Raw genomic sequence first — 25147 nt, 5'->3', positions numbered from 1 at the left:
AGCATGCCACAACAAAGCGAACAAAATTGATGTTTTCAGCTGGAAGCGAGACAGACAAAAAGGAGTCACATAAATTCTAAATTGTACAAGGCTGAAAAAACAGAAACAATTTCTAATATCTCTCTGTGGACCTGAGACACATTCTTATGACAAAGAGCAGAGGAGAGATTATCTATAGACAGCAACAGATTATACTGTATATACACTGTATGGTATACACTACTACAGCATATAACAAAAGTATATTTCTAGAGTAATTATATGGTGAAGAAATGAAAATAACATTTTACCTGGAGTTTTTTTTTATATTAAGCGAAACTTTCTCAATGGCAACAGTTTTAAAGTTTTAAATCCTTACTCCTGGTTAAAGCTGAAAATACGTTTCACATTTTAGTATAACCACAGATAATGAAACAGTAAGCAATGGCTTCTGTATGAAACAGCTGTTCATGCAGCGGGAGCTGCTGAGTGGAGAGTGAGCATTAGGATTCACTGAATTGCTCTGCTATCCTCTCTTCTAACCTGCCATGCAAACAGCAACAACCTCATATTGTACGTAATGTACATGGCGTTCAGATGTATAATCATAACAGCATTGAACACCTAAAGAGAACGAATCTTAGGGCTCTGAGAAAAAAAAGGCTCTGCAAAAAGCAGCACATGCAATCTCTCTCCGGTTAGAAACTCCAAACATTCACAGTCCAAAGGCTAATAAGTTGGAGAGAAAAGTAGGAAATCTTAAGAGTAGAATTTTGGCTGAGAGAAAGGCAACTTACTTCTGAGATGTTTCTTCTTTCAGTACATTTGTTCAGAGATGGATACAGATCTAGTCCAGTGAGCGTCCCTTTGTCAGGAGGCTGGATGATACAATCCAAGCCTTTCTCGCTCTCTCTGTCTCTCTTGGTCCGTCAGTTGCCTTCACCAGGTCTCACTGGGCTGATGTAAGACACCCCTGCAAAAAGGAAAAAAAGAGAGGGAGAGGAGAGAAGCAAGAGAGAGAGGGGGAGAGAGAGGGAGGGAGGGAGGGGGAAAAAACTTCACATTCTGAGGATTTTTTGGGGGCATGCCAATGTCCCAGAATTCCACATGTCACACATAAGGTTTCAATTAAAGCAGAATCCAATGCCCAATCAGAAAGCTTTATGCATCTTGAAAAGAGTCCTTTCTTTTGACAGCTTGGGGTATTGCTCAATCAATCATTGATAATTCAAGGTAATGTTTCCACTGCTATGTTGTAATTTTGTTGGACTTAGTGTCTATTGGCCTGTCAGATTAGAAACATAGAGGGTGTATGATTTAAAGATACTTAAAAAAGAATGCATTAAAGATTTTAGTCACTCATCTATATGGATTTGGTTCAAAAATCATCAATCCATAAGCAGTAGCGACTGTAAGTGAAAGTTTACCATTGGCCTAATATTCTACTGTAGGTGCCATCAAAGATAAATCTCCATGAAACCATCTTAAAGGGAATTCACGTCAAACTCAATATAGGACTCACATTGTAGTTTAACAGAAGAGCCTAATAGTCAAAGCAGATCTGTGTACACTAAAATATCAAAATGTAAGAAAGAGTTCATCTTTTAATGACAACATAGAACAAGTGTTCCACATGCTTATATGGACAAAAGTATTTGGCCATACCAAGGACATCAAAAGGGCGCATTTAGGATTGTGAAGGTTTCGATAAAACATGACATTATGATCACAGGTTTGAATTTCCTTTTAAATTGCACCCTTTGTCATCCCAGGTGGAAAAGCAGTGTTGCCGCACAATACAACACAATGAGCTTTTTGCAACTTATCTCCTTGAAGGAATTTGCTACATTTCAATGGAATGCAACTTTATTGCAGGGCTGGGTGAAGGACAAAATGAAAGGTTTGAAAATGTTTTACTAAAAAAAACAATTTTGTGACGAATTTGTGGGGATGACTATTGGTATTAAATGTGCAGTAGGCTAAAGTGACTTTTACATTTTACATTTTTGTTTTGTTTTAAATAGTTCTATATTGTGATTCTCTAATCATTGCTATATAGCTTGAAGAACCGAATAGAACAGGGTGCCACTTTTCCTTTGAATTCAATGGAGGCAGCCGCCATGATCTATTCTGTCTATAACTTTGAATGGTGTCCACGTGCCCTATAGAGCAGGAGTCTTCAACAGGGGGTCCGGGACCCCTGGGGTGTCCTCAGAGTTACTACAGGTGGGTCGTCATATTTGTGCAATAGAAACTTTAACTTTTACCTTAACCACTTGAACCCTAGCATCCCTATTCTGGGTGGAACATTCGCCAAAATTATTTTCTGTGAAGATTTGACTTTGACATCTTATTATTGATAACAAAACATATGTAAAATACATACATTGTCACACTATTATCAAAAGGATAAACTCAAAAAAGGCATTGGCTTATTTCCATTGAGGTAATTTCATATGTATGTGCAAATTATGTTGTGATGTGTATGTGTGCAATTGGACTTAAGTCCACGCACCCGAAGGTGCCTAAAGTGTCCTAGTGCATGTGCATGTCAGTCCAAGGACCCATACTGTAAGTGCAGGAGAATGTCCTTGTGGGAAAAGTGTGGGTGTGCTTTCCACACTATAGGGGGTTAGGATTTGGTACCTGAGAAATACAGGGGGGGGGGGCTTGAGTATTAATCTGACTAACTTATTCTGGGCAGTCTGGAGCATATTTTTTATCTTTATTTTGGGGGTGCTGTGCTGCTGGTGTACCAGGAGGAACAGGTGTAGTCGAAATGACCAGAGCCCCTGTTAACATTTCCAGCACATTTCTATTAAGAAAATTTTGTGCACATTCTCCCAAGGAATCTGACTCTCCGGTTGACCTTAGAGATAACGTTTTTGGCCATACTCTCTCTGGATAGCCTGTCATCTAATATGCAGCCCAAGTAGGTCACCTCCTCCTTAGCTGCGATCACATTCCCCCACCACCACCTTGAACCCCAGGGATCTCCTTAGTCTGATACTTGAAGAGAATCTATTTGGTTTTACCAAGGTGTAGGGACAACCTGTTGTCAATCAGCCATGAGCTGATCTTGGTAAGCTCCTGACTATGGGATTTTTCTATTTCTTTTTTGTCCTGATGCGAGACCAGAAGAGCTGCATCATCGGCTAAAAGGAAAAGATCACAATTACAGGCTGATTTCATATCATTGACATAAATCAAGACGAGTGGAAAACACTCCCTTGGGGGACTCGTTGGCTGAAGCGGAGAGGAGCTGGTGACGTTCACTTCCACCACTTGCCGACATCCCCCAAGGTGTGACCTCACCCAATGCTAAAATCCAAGGCCTTTACCTTGAACAAAAGAATATTGTGATTGACGGTATGAAACGCCTTCTGAAGGTTAGGTCAGGGCAGGTGTATGTGGAGAGTTTGGAGTAGAAGGGAAAAAAGAGCAGACAGAGCCAAAGATCAAGTTTTGACGGTTTAAGTGGTTAAATGCCTGAAAATACACATCAACAAGAATCCAACATATTAATAGAAAAGATAGGCTAATGTGTCACACAAGTCTTCACATGTCTATGAAGCTATGAAAATCTATGAAAAAGTTTAATCTGCAACGCAATTTTATACAATAAGTAGTGGGGGTCCCTGCTTCATCTCTCTCTCAGCTAATATCGATCGATATCGATATATCAGTATATTGCCAAGCTTACTAAATTGTTGTTGTTTAGAATTGTAACATATCTTGAAAGATATTTCATTCAAATTAAATATATTTAATATATACATATTAAAGTATAGTATACATACCAGCTCAGTGGCCTTGTGGTTAGTGTCCGCCCTGAGATTGGGACGTTGTTGGGGTTCAATTCTCCGGCCAGGTCAAAGCAAAGACTATGAAAATGGGACCTAACGCCTCCCTGCTTATCAAAGGATGGATTGGGGGTAAGTCCCTGCGACATACTAGCGTCATGTCCAGTGGGTGTACTTGTACATCATGGCTGGGGGATGTACGTACTTATCAAGTCACCTCATCTCCTCAGTAGCATCAGTTGCATCTGCCCTATGGGTCACATGTAGCTCTGGTCCATAGCCTAGACAGTGGAGTTCCTCTCCCCTTAAGGCTATGATACCGATGAGCCGATACAACCGCACCACAGGCTACATAACCTGTCGTCGGGAGTAAAAATAAGAAATACACTTTCGCTACTCACCAAAACAAAGACGGTTTTATGGAGTTGAAACTCTATTCACCTGTTTCCTAGGCTGTGTGTTTTCCACTTCCTGTCGATTTGATCCAATGAAATCCAATGAAACTGGGCAGATGACCAATGATATCCAATGAAATCGACAGGAAGTGGAAAACACACAGCCTAGGAAACAGGTGAATAAGTGGGAACACTGAGCCCCCCCCCCCCCCCCCTCACGTCTAAAATAAACTTTTTGGCCAAAATGTAAAATAAACCACCGGACAGAGACACTACTTCTTTGTTTTTTTAATCTTCGGCAGCGCCATCACGGTGCCAACTCACTACTGCCACACAGGTCAGAGGACCGCATTACACCTTGAGATAACGTCTCATTGGGTGTTATTCGGCTCTGCAACGCAGTCGCTGTTCCGCAAAAACATCTCTGAACCAGGAAGTATCTTTCCGTCCGGTGGATTATTTTACATTTTGGCCAAAAAGTGTATTTTAGACGGGGGGGGGGGGGGGGCATGGACCTCAAACCACGTGTAAGCAATTCCCAAGTTGTCCTAAAAAAAACTGCCCTCATTCGCTGTGCATGGCTGAGACGCGTTGTGGAAGTGCTAGTTTTGGTTCACGTGTTAACCGTCCACCATGGCCTGTCAACTTGGACAATGCACGAGGCCATTGGCTGGTCAGTGCGGGCACTCGCTCGCCTAGCGGCTAGCACCGCGCCGACAACGAAGGCTCGTGAATTGCGGGTAAACTGCCTTCTTTTCAAGTGATTTATAAAGGCATGACTTTATAAATCACCTTCATGTGTAATGCACTTGACATAACGCTAACCAAAGATAGTTTGGGAATCACTTACATGACCTCAAACCACTTATTCAATCACTACATAATTTTGGCGTAGGAAAATGTGGACACATCAATAAATCATTCAGATGTATAATTTATTATGTTTGTTCCCTCTATTATTTATTTGCATTTCTAATTCCCCTTACTAAATAACAACTATGAAAATCTATAACAAATCAGATTTAAAACAGAATAATAGAGAGAACAGGGTAAGATGACCCAGTGGGTAAACTGACCCACCCCCCGGTATCTAGAAAACACGTTGTCATGTGACCTTAAATTTAGTAAGCGCCCATCATTTAAACCTGGCTATGAAGTTGGGAAGCACACAGGAAAATGGAAAGCTTTTACACAAAAACTTGTTTTTTTGCCGGTCAAAGTAACATGTCAGGTATAATACCTAATGTAACTGTTATATCAAAGCAAATTCATCCAGGTCTAAAAATATATGTTGGTGATTTGCTAATGTATAAAACCATGTGAATAATTTAGTGGCCACATTTAAAAAAAATGTGCCCAACATATTATCCTAGCCAGTTGTGTCTAAAATGGTGGCTGTGGGACAAAATTAACCATAATGCTCTGGGTTAAATTGAGCCAATTTTGCCAATATTAATCACTATTCATATGAATTGTTTTAATTATTTCTTTGCTACTCAAATTATGCTGAATGACATTTAATTTGGATGAATACAATCATTTAAGATAAGTTTAAAATATGTTTTACCAATCGCAAATGTTACATTGGGTTCTGGTAAAAGAAAATTGTTTAAAGGTGGTGATATTTTTTGGTTAAAACAAATGGTTTTCTATTAAAAATGTAAAGCTCTATATTCTGATAGTAATCATTGCTATAGAGTGTTTGTTCAGCAACAGGGGACTACCTGTCTCCCAGCTCTTTAATAAACAGAAAATAAATGTTCAGGTAGGTTGTTCATGTAGGTGACAACATTTCAGCCAATCAGGAGAGAGTAGCCTACCCATTTATCAGCTTCACTTTTTTTTATGGTGTTCCAGTTCCAATTTTGTCTGCTCATTTCTTTGTGTCATCACTTCCAAATTCACTTGTTTGATCTGTATTCTGTATGACTGAGTTCTCTATCCTGATTGGACAAAATTGGTATCCCGACCTGTAGAGACATGTAGACTCATGTGACTGAACAAACAAACACTCTATAGCAATGAGCACTATCAGAATATAAAGCTATTTAACACTTATTTTAACCAAAGATCACTTACCCTACCTTTAAATAACATTTAAGAAAATAAATAAGACTATTTATAAAATGGAAATGTGTTATTAAATTGTTTGATAAGTGACTACATTAGTTTAAACTTGATCATTTTAAATAACATGTGGGTCAACTTACCCCTTAACTTGGATCAACTTACCCCTAACCTTGGGCAATTTGAGCCACATGACCACTTTTTGTTTTTTAGAAGTCATATTTTTATGGCCCTTTGTCATAGTTGCTTACTCGTGATTTCAAATGATAGAAGACATCTTGAAATATTGTTTAGATTTTACTGCTGTCTCCTTTTGCCTTGCTTCAAGGACAACTTAAGTGAAAAGTGGTCCATCCTACCCCACTACCCCACAACATAGCTAGCGTTGAGCACACCTCCTCCAATGACCTCTTGAACCAGGAACCACTTCTGGAAGTAATTTCATTTATTTTTCCAAAATAAAAGTTTTGTGAGGCAGCAACGTCAATGACATGACATGGGATTACCACTATTGCCAATTGCCATTATATGATTTATAATATCAAGTTTAGAAGTACTTTAGATCAAATAATATATTTAAATATTACATTTAAATATATTGCTTGCTGCAAAAGGTGAGTCAGAGTGCTCCAGTTTCTGTCAAATGACCCTCCCCTTGCATAGAAAAATGCAACAATAAAAACCATCAGGTGCATCACCTCATTTTCAAAGAAAAGATTTGACATGTCATTTATGTATACCTTCATATTAAGACTTCACACTGACTCTGAATTGTGCATCCAGACCATAGACTGATCCAGACCAGAAAGAAGACATATCGGATATATAAGAACCTCTTCCACGTTAAGTGTAGACACGCACAAATACACCCAGTTATTTGCATTAAATTGACTGCGCTGCAGTCTTTCACATCATGATGCTTGCAGTCATTGGTTGGAGAGCGAGAAAAGAAAAGAGCAGCGAGTCAGAAAGACTGAGAGGAGCCACAAAGCATATTTCCTGAATAGTTGCAGTGGTGTAGCATGCTCTGGCCCATCTTAAACATAAACCATGTGCTGGAAAGTCTGATTCAAGCCACCAGGAGCTCTAATGCAAAAAACACACACTGCGCAAGCATGGGCCAACGCACTAGCACATGAGCATTGTACACACATTTGTCAGGAAAACACCCATACTGACTCGCAGATGCAAATCGGCTTATGTGCAAGTGTACATAGACACACACACACACACACACACACACACACAACCAGATATAATGTACACGAAAAGTACATAAACAGCAGCAAAGCATGCTCACACAGCCACACCCACAAAGATGACCCATACAGTTGCTCTTTTAAATAACAATTTTCTTTAATAAAAATAATAGAAAAGAAATTCATGCTGAATCGTGTCTCTTTTCATATGATTACAAGCAGAAACAAAAGTAACTATCATAAATACCCCATCCCCCCAAACCCCACCATCTACATTCATTACATGTTAGTAAAAAATCATCTCTCCCATCATTTGATTTAAGATCTAATGTATGTTGCACCATGTTGTATGTTGTAGTTTATGTACATACTGTATATCACTGGGTAAAATGAGTAGATGGCCACTACCACCTATGCAGCATCCTTCAATGCATATATATTATAAAAATAAGTCTCATAAGCAAAATAAATAGCTGCGTCATACGACTGCTTCATCCAGTCAGTCCTTCATTTTCATACTGTGCTCAAGTGCTCTTTTAAAACAAATCCTTGTACCAAACAGGAATCGGGCACTAAGATGTACAACAGTACACTTCAGCTCGTTCAGTCATCTTAGACATGAGAGTCTCTTTTAACAGTAATGTAAAGAGCATATGGACACAGCGTTATTGCACAGCGAGAACATCACAGTTTCTCCCCCCCCCCCCCCCCCCCACAGAGCAGAGGAGAGACAAAGGTTGATCTTTGGGGTTTGTCGTCCCTCTCTCCCTCTCAGTTTCTACAGTCCGTTCTTCACTAGCTCGTGGGCTCCAGTCGTGTCAATGACCAGGGTGGCACGGAACTCCCGACCCGACACCAGCTCTTCCAGACCCTAACAAATGAACAAACAAAACTAAATACATGGATTTTGGCACAGATAGTTCTTTTTTTTAATGTTTTTGTTTTGGACTTATTATAGTATTATAGTTTTGGTTGATGTCTGCTCAACCTACTGGGATGACCTCTCAGTTTGTTTCTGGTTCAGCAATGATTTATTGCATGATGCCCACTTACCTTTATCTTTACCCCCCCCCCCCCTTTCTTTTTCTTTATGTCTGCTTGGTTGTCTGTTTTGTCCATGCACTTTTATGTAATAAAATCAATAAAAAATTGTTGACATCAAAAACGAAACTCAATATGTCATCGGTGCATTGTTACAAGGCAGTTGACTGATTCCAAAAGAAGAAGAAAAAGCTAAAAAAAAATGTGTATTTAGAAAAACATGTTGGATTCCCCTCCCTACCTCTCCTCCATAGGACACCAGAGGGGAGATCTCGCATTTGATTGGCAGGTCTGTTCCATCCTTCAGGCTGTGTAGGATGGGAAAAGGTCACAGGGGGGAAGGAGAAGAAAGAGGGAGAGGATGAGTAATACGCTCTCAAGGATAGGCAGACAGTCAGACAGAGAGCAGATGAAAGAAGCAGCTGCATATGCTGGGACCAGCTGTTCTTCCACCACGGCCAGTGATTAGAGATCCAACTCAAAGCATTAGGCCTTCGTCGCACGACAGTGTCGCTCGCCGGAAATGGCCGATCTATAAGCTCACAACGCATCGCATCGCGATGCGTTGTGAGCTTATAGATCTGCCATTTTTGGCAGACGAAAAAGGATGAATTTCAGGCAATGTGGTCGTTCCTCCATCACCAATTTTTCTTTTTTTAAGGCTTGGGAAAGTTTCCACAATACTTACTACTGCCATCAATCATTTCTAGGTACTGATTACAGAGAGGAGTGATCAATCACACATCAGGACAGGTGTTTCAGACGTGTTGCTATTGCGTTTCAATAGCTGAGAGGGAAGGAGAACGTTGCTGATTTTTGAGAAGAGGACACAGTGTTACTACAGCTCATTACACCATCTAAAAAGAGCTACAGATCAACAAATCACATTTATGGCGACCATAAATGTTACGGATCACAAGCTCGCTTGAAATCAAGTCAGAATTTTGAGGCGAATTTAAATGAGTCAAAGGTAAACTGGCAAGCGTATAGATCTGTAAGGATGAGTGGTCTGCGTCTCTGTCCACCGTGCCCCCCCCGGCACTGGACAGACATAACAGACAAACAGGGACAACATCAGCTGCAGAGTCACCATCATCATCATCATCATCATCATCGACCGCCCGTTGCCCAGCATGCAACACATTCCGTATATTAGTAGTATCAACCATCTGAGGGAGAAACCGCCCCGTCGACAGGTCAAGATCATATGACACTATATGACCTGGACTCCACTCTCTCCAACAGTTATCAGGAATTCGTTTTCCAATAGTCTCAAACTATCATACTCACCGCCATTTCCTTCATTGGCACTGACCGTAAGGAGCTCACCCAAATGTCTGGCGCTTTGCTATCCACTCATCTCTCTGCTCCTCAGTCGGTTCAGTGCCAGACGATGGAAAGGGCCAAGAGAGGATATGACAATGCTTCAGACTATTGACGCAAGTGAGCGACAGAGTGAGAGAAAAGCCAAAGCCCGACACCATGCACTCTGTACCACAGAGGGATAGTTACTTTATGTTGACATCCTCTGTGACATGGCCTGCTGCTCCGTCTCTGGAAACATTATACAGGGACACACTGGTGAGCAAGCATGAAGCGTGTGCGCGTGTGTGTGTGTGTGTGTGTGTGTGTGTGTGTGTGTGTGTGTGTGTGTGTGTGTGTGTGTGTGTGTGTGTGTGTGTGTGTGTGTGTGTGTGTGTGTGTGTGTGTGAAGCAAAAGAAAATGTGAGTTAAGTTAATTGAGCACTGAAGCTCTATCTAAAAAAAAATTAAAATAGCCAATGTGATGCGTTGTGAGCTTGTAATTTTTTTTTAATATTGAAAAATGTGGAACATTTTTGAATATTAAAAAAAACAATGACGCCTATAATGCACAAAATTGGGATACTGGTTAATGTCATGTATTGGGAAAGAGGTCTAGCTAGAGGTCTAGAAGTGAGATTTAACAAGAGCCATTCCACTCAAAATGTGTTTTGTGTGTGCCTGTTTGTGGGGTTGTGTGTAGAACATGTTCACCTCGTGTGCAGAATCAACGGGGTGGGTAATATTATGCTTCGACGTGGGCAGTGTGTGACTCACCTGGGTATGGCGGGCACACGTGTGCCGTTCTCGTCGATGAAGTGCCCCCCTGCGTTGAGCACCCAGCGGTGGTGGAGCGACGTGAGGGCGTGTCTAGCAGTGGTGGGCGTATCCTTGCCATCTTGACTGTCGGCATTCTTGAGGGGAGAAAACTCGTCTTCTCTCAGCACCTCGTACACCACAAATGTCCTGTTGGACGGACGGACGCACGCACGCACGCACGCACGCACGCACGCACGCACGCACGCACGCACGCACGCACGCACGCACACACACACACACACACACACACACACACACACACACACACACACACACACACACACACACACACACACACACACACACACACACACACACACACACACACACACACACACACACACACACACACACACACAGAACCGTAAGTACTCGTGCATTAAAAGGACCATACCAGCGTCGAAACAGGTCATGTCTCATGGGAGCCTGTTGATAACTAAATAGATTATTTTGCGTACACCAATTCGTCTGGCAATGCCGGGCTAGCTTCCTCGAATATGCTTTGGAAAATGGTGGCCAGTAATGTCAGTTATACTGTGAGACACAGTCAATGAGCTAAACGTGCCAGACCACCATTATGGCCTTTTATTATGCGCCAGCACGTGCCCAGCGATATAGAGTACTGGTTTCTACAGTACATGTGGTTCCTGTCTCAAGAGGAACCACATGTAGTCTACCCCCAGCTGGCCTAGGAACAAATCCCCCCCGAGCCTTCTCCCCTGTGCATCTCCCCTATTACCCCCTCCTCTCGGCTTACCATACTTTCTATCACAACAAAATAAAATACAAAATAAACAGTGAGTCAACTGCCCTTTTTTAGAAAAAGAATAAAAGCATACACCAACACACAACATGCTGGTAAAGACGAGAGGTCGGTAGAGAAATGTGGCAACAACACTGTTGTTCACTGTAATAACAACACTGTTCATCTTTCCACCAATAGCAACAAACGGTCATCATCCTCCCTGGTTTAGAATGCACTGAATAACCCTGAGCATGGGTTCCAGTGGACAGTGGGCTGGCCCTGTCTACTGGCTTTCCCCCCATATCCATCAGGACAGGAATCCTTTCATTAGATGTTCGGTTCTATTAGTGAGAGCATGACTCAAAAGAGGCTGGTGATGTCATGCCATTCGTACTGGAGGTGGAATGAAGGAACTGCTCATAAAACCTCCATCCTCCTGCAGAGCTTGGCAGGCCTGGCATCTGACTTATAAAAAGATAAAAATAACCGTAATGGCAATTGTACTTTATGGATCGTGTCATCATTTTAAGAACATTGAACAAGAACAGAGAATAATTATTACAAACTTTGGACAATACAAAAGTTTTATCTTCTTGCATAGAAAGTCATTATAATCTGCTCATTTTGACAGCAAAAATACACTTACTGTATGTAATTTAATACTTAGCCTTGCACACAGATTGCAAGTATTTTGTGTAGATGACATGACCAGGACCTTGGAGTCATGCTAGGGCTGGTTCTGGTGGATAGGCCTGGGACCATTAAAATAAGCATGCTCTGAGCTACCATGTTAAGTTGTCAGATGGGTGGGCCACTGGGCCACAAGCGCCATCAAGATTTTCAAGTAGGCCCTGATCCACAAGAAGGTTGGGAACCACTTCTCTAGAGACCTCTGAACTAGGTGCTACAGAAACACATTCTGCTCATTGTTTTGTTAGGCCCTTGCAAGCACCTCTCACTGGGTTGGATGGGAGACACGGTGTGCCAGTAGCACACACAAATGCTAAAGCCTCATGTGGAAAACAATCACAGCAACTCACTTGGCAAACTGGAAGATGTCAAAGACAAACTTTTCCATTTTAATCCCGTTGGGTTTGTCTGGTGTGATGAGCCGTCCTTGTGTGTCCACATAGGGGATCTTCTTCTGGGCCACGTGGTGCTGCAGTTGAGGTTCATGCTTCCTGAGAGACAGAGAGAGAGAGAGAGAGAGAGAGAAAGAAAGAAAGAGGGAGCATCAGAACCAATAATACAAGATGAGTGGGTATGACATATGGCTGCTTAAAAGGATTACACATTTACGACTCTCACGACACTTACTGCTCTCATTGAAAACAACCACAAGTACACAGCGATGAAAATGACACATCATCAAATTCCTGAGCAAAAGTGCGAAGACTGATATTTTATCTATCTATCTATCTATCTATCTATCTATCTATCTATCTATCTATCAATCTATCTATGAATTCAGTGGTGGAAAGTAACTAAGTACATGTACTCAAGTACTGTACTTAAGTAAGATTTTGAGGTAGCCGATCTACAAGCTTTGTGAGCTTTGAGATCCTCTATTTTGAAATGGGACATTCTGTAGTTCTGAGTACTTTTACTTTTTGTACTGCATTTTGATGGCAATACTTTTGTACTTTTACTCAAGCACATTTTGAATTCCGGACTTTTACTTTTAACAGAGTATTTCTACATTGCAGTATTGATACTTTTACTTAAGTATAAAATGTGAGTACTTTTTCCACCACTGCATGAATTAGACTTACTGCACAATGTCTTTGAGGAAGGAGAGCGTAAAGAAGTGATTGGCAACATTGCCGGCATTGAACATCAGCCGCCCGTCGGCGCTGCGGTTCTCAGCGGTCGCAAGGGTGATCTCACTGTATTCCACCACCTGGTAACGCCCATCCACCTTACAGACCACGCCCACTGCCTCTGTTGGGTTGGTCTTCTCTACCACCTGTGACATATTTTACAAAAAGACACAAAGTTTTACAAGACGTATGGCAGAATTACAGCAAGGAAAGCATAAAAACAGAGGTCAGGATGAGAACAACAGAAGCATAAAATAATAAACAACCTGAATAGGCTGGAGTTACTCAAGTGAAAATGCCTGTAAACCTGTTATCGGGGCAACAAGTCTACCCAATGCACTTGAAACGATGAATTGAAAGTTACATCATTTCATTAGATCATACAAATGTATAAAAAACTTGGGGGAAAAAATAGAGAAAAACTGCTGGAGATGGGGATTCTTTGAGTGTCTGTACGCCACTTTATACCGAGCAGCTAAAGTTCTGCTCTGAATGAAAAAACCCTCTCCCCCATCTGTTGGTTCCTAATGACAGACTGTACTCATGATGAGGGGGTTGGTGCTGGGAAGGAGGGTGGGGGCTGGGGGAAGAAGCCACATGAACTGTAGCGGGGTTCGGTAATTTATGACGAGAGGGTGGGTCTCTTTTCTCCTCTGATCCGTCTATCCCTGCTTCACCGCACAACTCATAATGTCAAACAGGAGTTGGTTCTGGATGCTCTTTGGTTCCACACAGTTAAAGTAAAAATATAATATTTAATATACAAGCCGGTATGTTGAAATTTACGTCAGAGGCGTAGCGCAAAGCCCTGGAGAGCGTAGTCAAGGTTAGAGACAGTTTGGTCGGTTTGGTTTTACTGTGCCCGGCGTGGACAATCTTGCAATCAAATGAAACTAGAAAAGTGTGCTCCTCAGAGCACAGATCTCCGCCAGGCTGGGTTGCCTACCCAGGGGCCGCAATTTTGGAAGCCAGTCATAGCCAATTGGAATGGAATGTGACAAATCTGACTGATACATCTCAACCACATGACTCCAGAGATACTGGCCCTCATTTATCAACGCAGCGTATAAACTGGCGTATATTTTTCCATATATTCGGCCGTACACCAACGTCGAAGTCACATTTATCAACGCATCCTACACAGCTGATCCGAGCTTACACTTGGTCCCAGCGTTGATAAATGTCACGGCTGAAACGAGCGTCATTTAAATAACACGCCCCATAAATATTCTCAAAACGCCCCGATTTTACGACATGAAGACGAACCAGAATACGACCAAAGACATGAAAAGCCGATAAGAAACAGTCGCAATATGTCCAGCGGTGCTGGAGATTAGCTGCTCACAGACACACACACACAGACAGATGGACGGACGGACACACAGGTGAACAGACAGGTCTTTGGCCTTCGGCCATCCGGCTTGATGGAGGCAAAAATGTAATGGAACGCAATAGGCAAGGCTGACAAAGACATGTTGTTAATGTGTAAGTGAGCTTAGTGAAAGAGGGCAGCTTTTCTAGTGAGAATCTATGAGCAACAAACAGGCCAGGCTAGATGTCTAGGCATCCAGATTCCAAAGTGGCGGACTAGTGTGTGTGTGTGTGTGTGTGTGTGTGTGTGTGTGTGTGTGTGTGTGTGTGTGTGTGTGTGTGTGTGTGTGTGTGTGTGTGTGTGTGTGTGTGTGTGTGTGTGTGTGTGTGTGTGTGTGTGTGTGTTCAGAAGAATGGTGTGGTCAGCAGTAACTAATTTGAAGAGACATAATGCTGAGGGGTGTCTACTCATGTGAAGAAAGTTCACACTAATGAGGTGTAATAGCTCTTCAGCAGATGCACTGACAAAGATTGGGAGCAGCCAAGCATATTATACCTAGATAATTTCAACAGTTTTCTGACCAGAATGTTGAATGCTCCCAAAGCCAATTATCATTTGGACATTCATGGCATAGAAACTTGTGGGCCAAAAACAATGAGTACTCCGAGAGAATATTTGTATTTAAAATCATACTGTGTAACTAAAGTTATTTTTGATATAAGCTTTCACTGGTAATTTGTTTCACAATAACCATTGCTCATAAATGAGTTTTTAACAACTTCTCTAAACATTATTAAATGTTTAGAGAATTTATTTCAAGTGTCTCGCACCCAAAATGACGTAGGCACCGGAAATACATTTATTTAGCTATTTTACAGTTAATAAATACCATTTCTGACAGCTTGTTGTCGTATTATAAAATATTGTCTGGCACGAGCATTTCATTTTTGAGCGGTAGGTTCCACATAAATGTTGTAATGACTGGGACGTCGCAGGAGGCGTCACCAAAAAGTCTTCTTAAAATGAATGTTACACAGTAGGACTTTAATTAGATATCAACTCTCCATCTAATTCCATACTGCATTGTAGCAGTAATCATCTATTTGTATCGTGCAATGATCGGTATGATCATCAACATGCAACCTACATATTGTATGTAAGTGGCTGTCTGCCACAATTGCCAGAAAATACAGCTCTTCCTAATTTTGTACTCCTGCAAAGCCTTTTCTTCAAGCGACATCTCCATCTCTACTGTTCCTCCATTTATTCGCCAAGGTTTTTCCATTCCCACGGCCAAAACAGTTACACAACCATAGCTTTTAAATGGTCCCAACTGCCTTTTCATTGACCCCTCGACAATGAGCCGAGTTTGTTGAGTGTGCGTGTGTCCACATGAGCATGTGTGTAGACAGCTCATAGATACAGGCTAAAAGGCTGTGGTCACAGAGTGTTTGAAACCACAAAGAGTTATCAGAGCCAGGGCTTCGGGAGCATACAAAATGCTATTTTCCCATCCACTAAACAGTCAAGTATGCAGTGTTTATTTAACTCTGAGTGTAAAAACACTCTCAAGAGTTGCATTTGCACTCCAACTATCCTCCTTAGGACCGTTGTGGCTGATAGTTACTATAGGTAAAAACACAAAACCTAGCCCAACAGAGAATTCACACATTAACGCACTGACAAAATCCAAGAAACATTTGTTTAAAACATGAATCCAAGGTGTACATACATCGTATCCAAAATGAACAAAGCATGTGATTTCTAAGTTAGTGTGAATTTTTGTTCTGGTTAAATCTTTCAGTTTAATGCCACATATAGTTTCATCCTCAGAATATGAAATAAATAAATAAAAAACGATATGAAACCTCCTTAGCTATATGTACAGTTAATGTACAGTAAAACATCCACACGTCCTCTTAGTTCTCAGTTTTCCATTAACAAAATGATACTAAGCCGCCTACATTTCTTTGAAGCCTACTAAAACAATGGTGTCTGTCTGTCCTTTGCAGTTAAAAGCATATTATAAAACATCCATGTGAAGCTAGATTTGATTTATTTATTTATCTAAATAAATGCTGTTTTAAGTATTATACAGAAAGTCTCCCTAGCCTGGCCAGTTTTGACCACAGTAGTTTTAAGATGTGTCGTAAAGCCAATTTATTTGCTGAGAAGAAACCAGTTAAGGTTCCTATTTAACCACTGTTGTACCCTGTAAACTTTCTTCCCCCTCTTTCCTTGAGAAATAGCACGCTCTCTTCGGCACAATTGTTTAGTGAAAGGGGAGATCCATACATCATACCTCTGTTATCTAATACCACAAAACTGAGAGCCAACATTCTCTAGTTATGTGGTTTTGGGGCTGAGGAGACACTGAGCAGGGATCTTAAGTGACAAACCAAACCCACCCAGGGATCCTGAACCAAAAGTCTTTGTCCCTCTGCCATCAATGAACTACTTCAAGGTGCATGTGCGCTAAAGTGAATAATTGAATGAATACACAGCATATTTGAAGAAAAAAAAAGAAATCCAAGAAAATCATACTGAAATATTTCAGAAAACTTTTGAACACGAACTGAGTTGAAGCTATCGTAGAAAACTAAATGGTGTACATCCCCACCCAGTGGACAGTTATGGGAAGTTCAGCTGCCTCTTGACAGCAGTTCCATTGTTCGGACCACAAACTTACCACGCCTGTGTCAAACACATTATGTACACTCATTATGTAGGATATCCTAGTAATAGAAAGTACTTTATAAAGTACACAGAAGTACTCAAGGTGGGGCAGAGACATTGTAATTTAACTACAATGATACAGTGATCTAACTAAGTTAGGTCACTATAATATTGTGAATATGTTGTTAACACAGGAATTACTAGCTCATAAAGCCCCATGTTTGTATAAGTGATGTCTTTACGCACAAACATCCTTATAATATGACTTCCTGCTTCCTGATGAAGTGAAGGGCAGGTCATAATACGGTTTGGTAACAGGTATATAGCGCCCAGACATCATAAATTGTGTTGCATCACAAATGATAAGCATAGTAATTACATCAGAGTTCATTATAATCTCTTTGAAAGGAAAAGCTATGAGATCGAAAGCAAGGTGATGGCGTGTTTGTTTCACCAAGATACATTTAAAAGTTGTCAATTCATATGACAAGACATAAGGTTCATAATGAAAACTTAAATAATGCAAACATTTCATGAATGTACAGTATGTAACAACCTTTAAATGCCTCAAACTAATTTTTGTTTACACTTTCTGAAGGTACACAGTAACGTCCTCAGTGGTAATTAACCCATTTGTAACGCCTAGAGAGTGTGCGAATGTCAGCAAATGGACCCACACGGGTATTTGGTTCCATTTGTAAACTCTCAGTTGAATTAACACTCAGGAGTCAGAATGGAAACACCCTGACCAGGACAAAAGGAGAGGAATGAGCAAGTGAAAGAGACACACTAACCTTAGCCCCACAGTCTGCCCCCTTCTGCACACAGAAACCAACAAAGGCAGGGTCAGCCACTTTCACAAGGATGTTGTCCACACAGTACACATGGATGGACTCGATCCCCCTACGGTCCATGTCATCTACGATGCCCTGGTTCCCCAACGACCTGTACAAGCCACCGTTGCCGTCTAACGCACACGCACACACACACACACACACACACACACACACACACACACACACACACACACACACACACACACACACACACACACACACACACACACACACACACACACACACACACACACACACACACACACACACACACACACACATTTCATACAATGAAAAAAGTGAAAGGAACACTTCAAGTAAGTGATATTTTCTTTGTTAAAATGAGTGTTAAATAGCTCTATGTTGCATGAAAGGGCAGTGCATGCACACCCAGCTGCCCAGGTGCAGGACAAGCAACAGTTCACATAAAAGAATATAGGTCCGCTGACTGGTGAAATAAGCTCCACTGTTTTATTGCATGTCAATGTTTCGATCAAGAGATCTTCACCAGGAATAAAGATTCCCGATCCACAGTCCACTTCAGAGATACAGAGCATGTAGACAGAAATGACACTCTCCTACAGTGGGCATTGATTGGTGAGGAAAAAAAGGCTAAATGTTCCTTTAAGTATAGGTGTGTGTGAGCCAAAATTCTGATAACCCAGATGGATGGTTAGTCGCGCTGTGATTGGCTAATTAGTTTGCCAGGTTACCGCACAAACTAGTTTTTGCTATGGATATATTTGAAGAACGGGTTTTACCACATAGCTCTATACTGGTTTATCCTAACCCTGTAAATCAAGTGGGAGGAATGATGACAAAAAGGTGTGTGTGCCACCCTGCTCATGTTCTGTTCTTCCTTTAAAAAAAGTCCTGGAGCATCGAATCACACACCAGCTGTCTCAGTAACAGTTTCTTTCCACAGGCAGTCAGGTAAGGTTGCTGAACAGTTGACGCAGCCATATCGTCTCTGTCGGGTGGGAACGTCATATGTCCAAAACCGTTGATTTTCACGATTCAAATCCAAAAGTAACAAAAGTAGCAGATCTAAGAGCTCAAAACGGGTCGTGCCACGCCGTGTTTCGAGCTTGTGGATCTGCTACTTTTGATGCTTTTGAGTGACGATGTAGTATGATCAAGTAGGGCGTTAATTTACGAAAAAAACACAAAAAAAGTTTGAATATGGAGATCAGAGGTTTCTTCCCGACAGCAACGATATGCACGTTGTTGTAGACTATGATGTAATATTATCCTGCACTGTATATTGTGTATTAAAGTGTACACATATGAGTGCATTGGGTACACAGTCTGTAGTGTTTTTTATGGTTTTGGGATGGTATGTTCTTTGTGTTGAAGCTCAATTAAACTTTATAGAAGTTTAGGTCGAGTAATCCAAAATAGTCTCCCCATTAACTTACATTGCACGGTGAAACAGGTCTCAAAGTCGCTGTTTTAGCACAATAACAAACGCGAAGTATTGATTTTGCCATTTAATTAGGAAGAAGATCTGATATGCGTAGGTATGCTTCCAACACTGAATCACCATGTTTGTTATTGCACATGAGAAAAAACGATAATAGTACCTTTAGTACTATAGTATTGTCATTCAGACAGAAAAGAAAATGCTAAAATTTAGTGTAAAGCAATATGAGAGAGCAATAGAAAACTTGAAATACACAAATACCTGGCGCCATGGCTAGTTTTCCTTTGCTCTCCAGAATGATCTTTCCATTGTAGTCCATGGCTGGTAGCATGCCCTGCTGGAAGAAGATGATATCCTTCTTGTTCAAGCCGAAATAGTTGTGGTGGGAGAAAAAGTCCTGGGTGGACTCCATTGTCCTCCCACTGGTCATGATGTACCTGCAAGGAATTCAATAGGAAGTTATTCATTATTTATGTCATGTTTGACCAATTCTGTACAATTCTGTACTTTGTATATTGTTTTAATTAACTCATTCACTGCCAGAATTATTTCTGGCCTGTTTGAACACCGCCAAGATTTTTCATTGAAAAAAAAAAGTACTCAGGAGCCGAGATACAGAATTTTTAAGTTTTAAGTTAACAAGGAAGTGGATGGGAGTCTATATCTTCGAAAAATCATATCTCCTTGGTCTTTGGGTCAAAAAAAAAAAAAAAAATCTTAAAAAAAAAAAAAAAAAAAAAAAAATATTTTTAATTTTTTAAATTTTTTTAAAAAGTCGTTTTAGTCGTTCTTGGCAGGCATGGCTTATGGACAGAAGTCGTTTTAGTCGTTCTAGGCAGTATATGAGTTAAGTGTATAATTGCATTGAATGAAGACATGTATGATTATTATATACAATAATTAAATGATGAGACGGAGCTTGCATTCTTGGTAAAACCTTTCCCTAAACAAGTCAAAGTTAAAAAGGCTGTCTGGGATTATGAATCCAGAGAGCAAAATGTACAGGATGCCAAGTTTATTTAGATGACTTACTGACAATAAAACTCTAAAAGTCTAACCTCAGCAAAAACTAAACTGAGAGATATAATATACAGTAAATGTTTATAAGTCAATAAAGTCATAACTATGTCCTTCCTTATATACACAATTGTTATGCCAATCTGATATAATCTACAGTAACTGCCCAACAATTTTGTATTTGGATTCCTGGCTGGCTTCTGCTGATTTCCTGGCATGTCCACTCTGCAGGGAACTTTAATCCCCTTCTAGGATAAATGCTTCCTGGGGTGATATTTCTTTGATGGTGACAATCATCTGAACAAGTTAATCATCATACAGGCCAAACTGGGTCACGCTTGTTACAATGCTCGTTGAAATTAGAGTCAAACTTTGGTTGTTCAAGTATACTGCCAAACTAACAGGCACACTATGTCTAAAAGGGATTACTGTATGCTCTCTGATCAACACTGCAGTGTAATATTCCCTTTAACTGAGGAGCATTACCAAGGAATACAGCACTTGGTCTTGTGCTTCTGCTCAGCCAACCGTTGGAGCTTCAGAATGCGCTCGGCCTGGATCTGAAAGAGGGTTTTGTGGGAGGGCAGCCCCACATCATACATGCCCTTGGGGTAAGAAACCCCCAACCTGGTTCCCTGGCCCCCGGCCAGGAGCAAGACAGCAACTTTATTCTGGGCAATGCAGTGCAAACCTGAGGGCACAGAGAAAGAGAATGTTTGAATTATTACCTATTACCTACAGTACAGTACGATAAGATAAGTGTTGCTGAGATATAACTTATTCCCAGGAAGAATTCTGATGACACCCAGTGTAGCGCTAGTAGCACAAATCTCTTATGCTAATGCATTTAGATTTTCCTTCTAAAATACCACAAAATAAACAACTTAGTATTTTTTTTCTATATTGCATGGGTATGTTACAGCATGTGCAGGTATGTATCTGTATGTATTCGTTTTTGATGTACTGTAAATAGCTTTGCATGGGTATGCTACTATGAACTTTGCTATTTTGGGGGTGATCAGGTGGGGTGGAGCAGCTAATCCTCGATATAGCTTTTTGTCTGTGCTTGTACGGATGTAGTTGTGTTGTATTGTTTTTCTGTATATTTGTGTTTAAAAAAAATCTCATCTCAAGGGGTTTATCCTTCTAATAAAGGTACTATAATATTTCATGACTATTCCTCCCACAGGCAACAGGTAGAATAGCACGCACATCCAAACAATACAAAAACAAAACAGGTTTCGTTTCGAGCCGGTCTGAGGAAGAGCCAACCGGCTCGAAACGTCACATTTTTGTTGTAATAAACCCATTACCTTTGGAGCATATTCCAGTGTGCGGTCTCTATTTTTCTATTCCTCCCACTGGACATTGGTAATGAAACAATAAATTGGTGCAAATAGCCATGACCTAATGTAACACAACGTATTAGCCCTCGCCAGATGACTCTTCAACCGATATGATTACCTGAGTTAATTACCTCATTAACATTCTAGTTTACACTCTAGTTTATCTTACATAAACTGTTGCTATGTGACACACAATTATCTGTGAATGTGCCATACAGACGGGGTAGGCTACGTATATCATGACAAAGCACTGGGTGGGTCTCCTAGACTTTGACTGTACACACACACACACACACACACACACACACACACACACACACACACACACACACACACACACACACACACACACACACACACACACACACACACACACACACACACACACAAACAGACAGACACACACGCGGACTTGAGTGACCTCATGAGTAAGGGTGAGGCACAGAGGCAGTACCCCAATTTACGTCAGAACTAAATCAGAACCAGATGGTGTCGGCCTCCCCTTTCTAAGGTCATCTTCCCTCGGGGCAGAACTTCTTAAACAGGGCCGCTAAAATCCCTGCTGCCAACTGGGACTTTACAAAAGCATACGCTGCAAAATCCTGAGTGTTAATTGAACTCTTGAGAGTGTACAAACTGACTCTATGTGTCCATTTGTACACTCTCAGGTTTAAATTAACATTCGGGGTTCTACAGTGTGGTGAGAGATGCCAGTTAACTTTCTCATGTAACTGATCCATGTGGGAGGCTGAAGCTGGAAATGTTTAGTGAGAATGTTTAACACACAATACAAAGATGAACAACACACACAACAGTCTGCAATTTAAGTAGGGTTTGTCCTCTCTCCGCAAACTATTTCACAAGGTTTTGTCATGCAAGGCAACTTTTGTGTGTTCCTTGTTCTATAAATAATACATATATACTAATAATGACATATTCAGTAAAGGGTTGCCAGGTAATAATCTAACCATCTTTAGTGTTGCCAATTGTCTTGGATATCTGTCAACCCTTTCCACACCAAACCCACAGCTGTAGACTAACATATTTCCCAAGGGTCAACTTGCTACGTGACTTAATGTCAGGTGGTCTTTGTCGTAACTAGGCGGGTGTTTCCGAACAACTGGTCAATGTCCTCACATTCTATGATGTCATTCAACACCATAACACAATAAACTTGAGATTACCAAAAATGTCTCATAATAATAACCTTCCAGCATGTAGTAAAACAGTGAAATAAACCGATTACTGAATGAAGAAGGTTTATCACAAAAGCACTTGATGTAACTCACCTAGGGCCTCCCATTGTTTGAGGCAGTCTCTGTCTCGCGTCACACTGCCAAGCACCTCTCTGGGCACGGGTTCCATGCGGGAGTCCATCTTCTCCTGCTTGCTGCCACTGGACATCTCCATGGCATTCTTGAAGAATCCATTGATCTCCTGAAAGTTCATTGGCTCCAGGTCAGCGGTCATGTCTTCCTGGTCCTCTGGGCTCAGCTCATTCCAGAACTGTAGGAGATGAGACTGACCAGCTTCTGCCAACCTGTGGGCCAGTTTGCTCCCGCTGCTTGGGTCCATGTTCACACCTTTGCTGGGTTTTCAGTTATCTCTGTCAACATGAAACAGACAGCCACAAAGACAAACAGTACATATTTGAAAACTTAGTTGACTGAGGAAACACAGATTTAACACTGATAATCCCAGCATCAGTTGCTCACAGACACAGAGACACATTTAGAACTGGACATTTTCACTTAAAAAAATAAACTAATGACTGTCCAACTGTACAGGGTATTTCTGTTTGTGAGATCACACACACACACACACACACACACACACACACACACACACACACACACACACACACACACACACACACACACACACACACACACACACACACACACACCCACCCAGCTAGAGTAACTTGCTGTACCGGGAAATCAATACATTTACAGATAGGCAACCACCTTGCATTTGAATGGGATGGTAGCTATATCTATTGCTACATCCATCAGTTTCTTCATAGAATTGAATGAGATTAATATCTTGTTGAATACAACCACATAAAATACATAGTTTCTAATGATCATAATCATATAATATTGTATTTCTAACGACATGTTTGAAGTCTTGACAATAATAATAACACTTACAATTCAACGCAGAGAATGTACAAATTGACCCATAATGGACCCTACCATTTGTACACTCAATGGGTTCTAATCTAAGCAATAAACGTGTTATTACAGTATATCAGTTCAGTTGTAATGCAGCGTTTAGCTCGTCGGTATGTCCAGTGGTATGTACAGCAGCATGTCAGTGTGTCCAGCTATGTTCAGTTAAACTAAAATCTACAATAAATACGTCCATGCTAGCAGTCTGCTGAAAGAATATGAAGTATCCGTCATGAGATAGATAGATTAGATCAGGGCTTACCTTCTCCAACTGACCTGCTTGGCAGATTAAAAGCATTGAATGTCTCTCGCAGAACTTGAGTGGAGATTCTTGTTCTTCGGCGTCTCCACCCACCTCACTACAACCTCCTTGTTCGTCACGTTTGACGTGGCATTGGTCAGTGTTGCCAGATTTCATGAGAGAAAAAAGCAACCATGTCTATGAAAATAATCCCAAAAAGAAGCGAGCCCTTCTACGTTGTCTATTTTCAAAAAGAATCTTGAAGAAATTAAAAAAAAAAATGTGGAATTTTTTTTTTGAAACATTTTAACAACACAAATCTTATGTTGTATTGCATAAATATTTTCAGATGTGGGTCCGCAGACAAATACATATTAATTCGGGGGTCCTTGCTTGACATGAAAATGTTTGAGAACCACTGGTTTAAACAACATTAGGAAATAACTGCACTTTAGAAACAAGCCCAAAAAAAACAACCCGCAACTACCAATATTTACAAGCAACTTCACAGAAACATAAGCCCAAAGTAGCTTATAATAAGCGGACATGGCAACAATGGGCACTGGAACCGACTGTGTAGGATCCATTTAACCATTGCAGATTGAACGTTCGGTCTAGAACGGATACGGAAACGGTCTGTGTGCGAGCATGTAGGTAAGCGTGAAAATTGCCAGATATAGTAGGGCAGACTAATGACCGGATGTGAGCACAGAACAGTAAATAGAAACCAGACTTTCCACAAGCGCTACGGAAATTCCCATAACCCGAAGGCCCGAAGGCCGGGATGGACAGGCGTGCTCTGGTCGCGCTGTGATTGGCTGGTTAGTTTGTCAGGCCACTGCACTAGTTTAGCCTCTGGATATACATATTTAAAGAACGGGTTTAACAGATAGCTTTTAGCCTTGTCTATACTGGTGTATCCACTGGTAAAACAATTGGGAGGAATTTCAGT

General features: G+C 41.0%; 2 protein-coding genes across 3 annotated transcripts in view; both read right to left on the bottom strand.

Moving 5' to 3' along the window:
* The window catches only part of ddr2a (discoidin domain receptor tyrosine kinase 2a), a 53728-nt gene extending 52821 nt beyond the window's left edge, over positions 1-907 (bottom strand). Inside the window, exon 1 of the mRNA XM_084065603.1 lies at positions 777-907. The gene's annotated coding sequence lies outside the window, so the exon portion shown is untranslated. The remainder of the gene's footprint in view (positions 1-776) is intronic.
* A 6685-nt stretch (positions 908-7592) lies between these two features.
* uap1 (UDP-N-acetylglucosamine pyrophosphorylase 1) lies at positions 7593-24320 on the bottom strand. Of its 2 annotated transcripts, XM_084065617.1 has the most exons (11): positions 24217-24320; positions 23070-23386; positions 20921-21125; positions 19679-19854; positions 17953-18125; positions 13123-13316; positions 12391-12531; positions 10564-10752; positions 9997-10038; positions 8726-8792; positions 7594-8314 (listed from the first exon to the last, which is right to left on the bottom strand). In XM_084065617.1, exons 2-11 carry the CDS (start codon positions 23353-23355, stop codon positions 8222-8224), a joined length of 1566 nt encoding a protein of 521 aa, XP_083921743.1. In that variant the 5' UTR covers positions 23356-23386; positions 24217-24320; the 3' UTR covers positions 7594-8221. The 2 variants fall into 2 exon arrangements, with proteins under 2 accessions (XP_083921744.1, XP_083921743.1); XM_084065618.1 differs by lacking the exon at positions 9997-10038 and having other exon boundaries at positions 7593-8314.
* Between the last annotated feature and the right edge of the window lie 827 nt (positions 24321-25147).

Source organism: Gymnoscopelus microlampas (assembly GCF_963454915.1).
Source record: "Gymnoscopelus microlampas genome assembly, chromosome: 9".
Taxonomy (NCBI): Eukaryota; Metazoa; Chordata; class Actinopteri; order Myctophiformes; family Myctophidae; genus Gymnoscopelus; species Gymnoscopelus microlampas.
This window is presented reverse-complemented; position numbering and strand designations above follow the sequence as displayed.

Coding starts and splice junctions, on each gene's coding strand:
- uap1 (XM_084065617.1), bottom strand. CDS start 23,355: ATGGACCCAAGCAGCGGGAGCAAACTGGCCCACAGGTTGGCAGAAGCT. Junction 18,126..19,678: donor AAAACTAGCCATGGCGCCAG/GTATTTGTGTAT, acceptor CGTGTGCGTTAG/ACGGCAACGGTGGCTTGTAC. Junction 10,039..10,563: donor CGTGTGCCCGCCATACCCAG/GTGAGTCACACA, acceptor TAATGTTTCCAG/AGACGGAGCAGCAGGCCATG.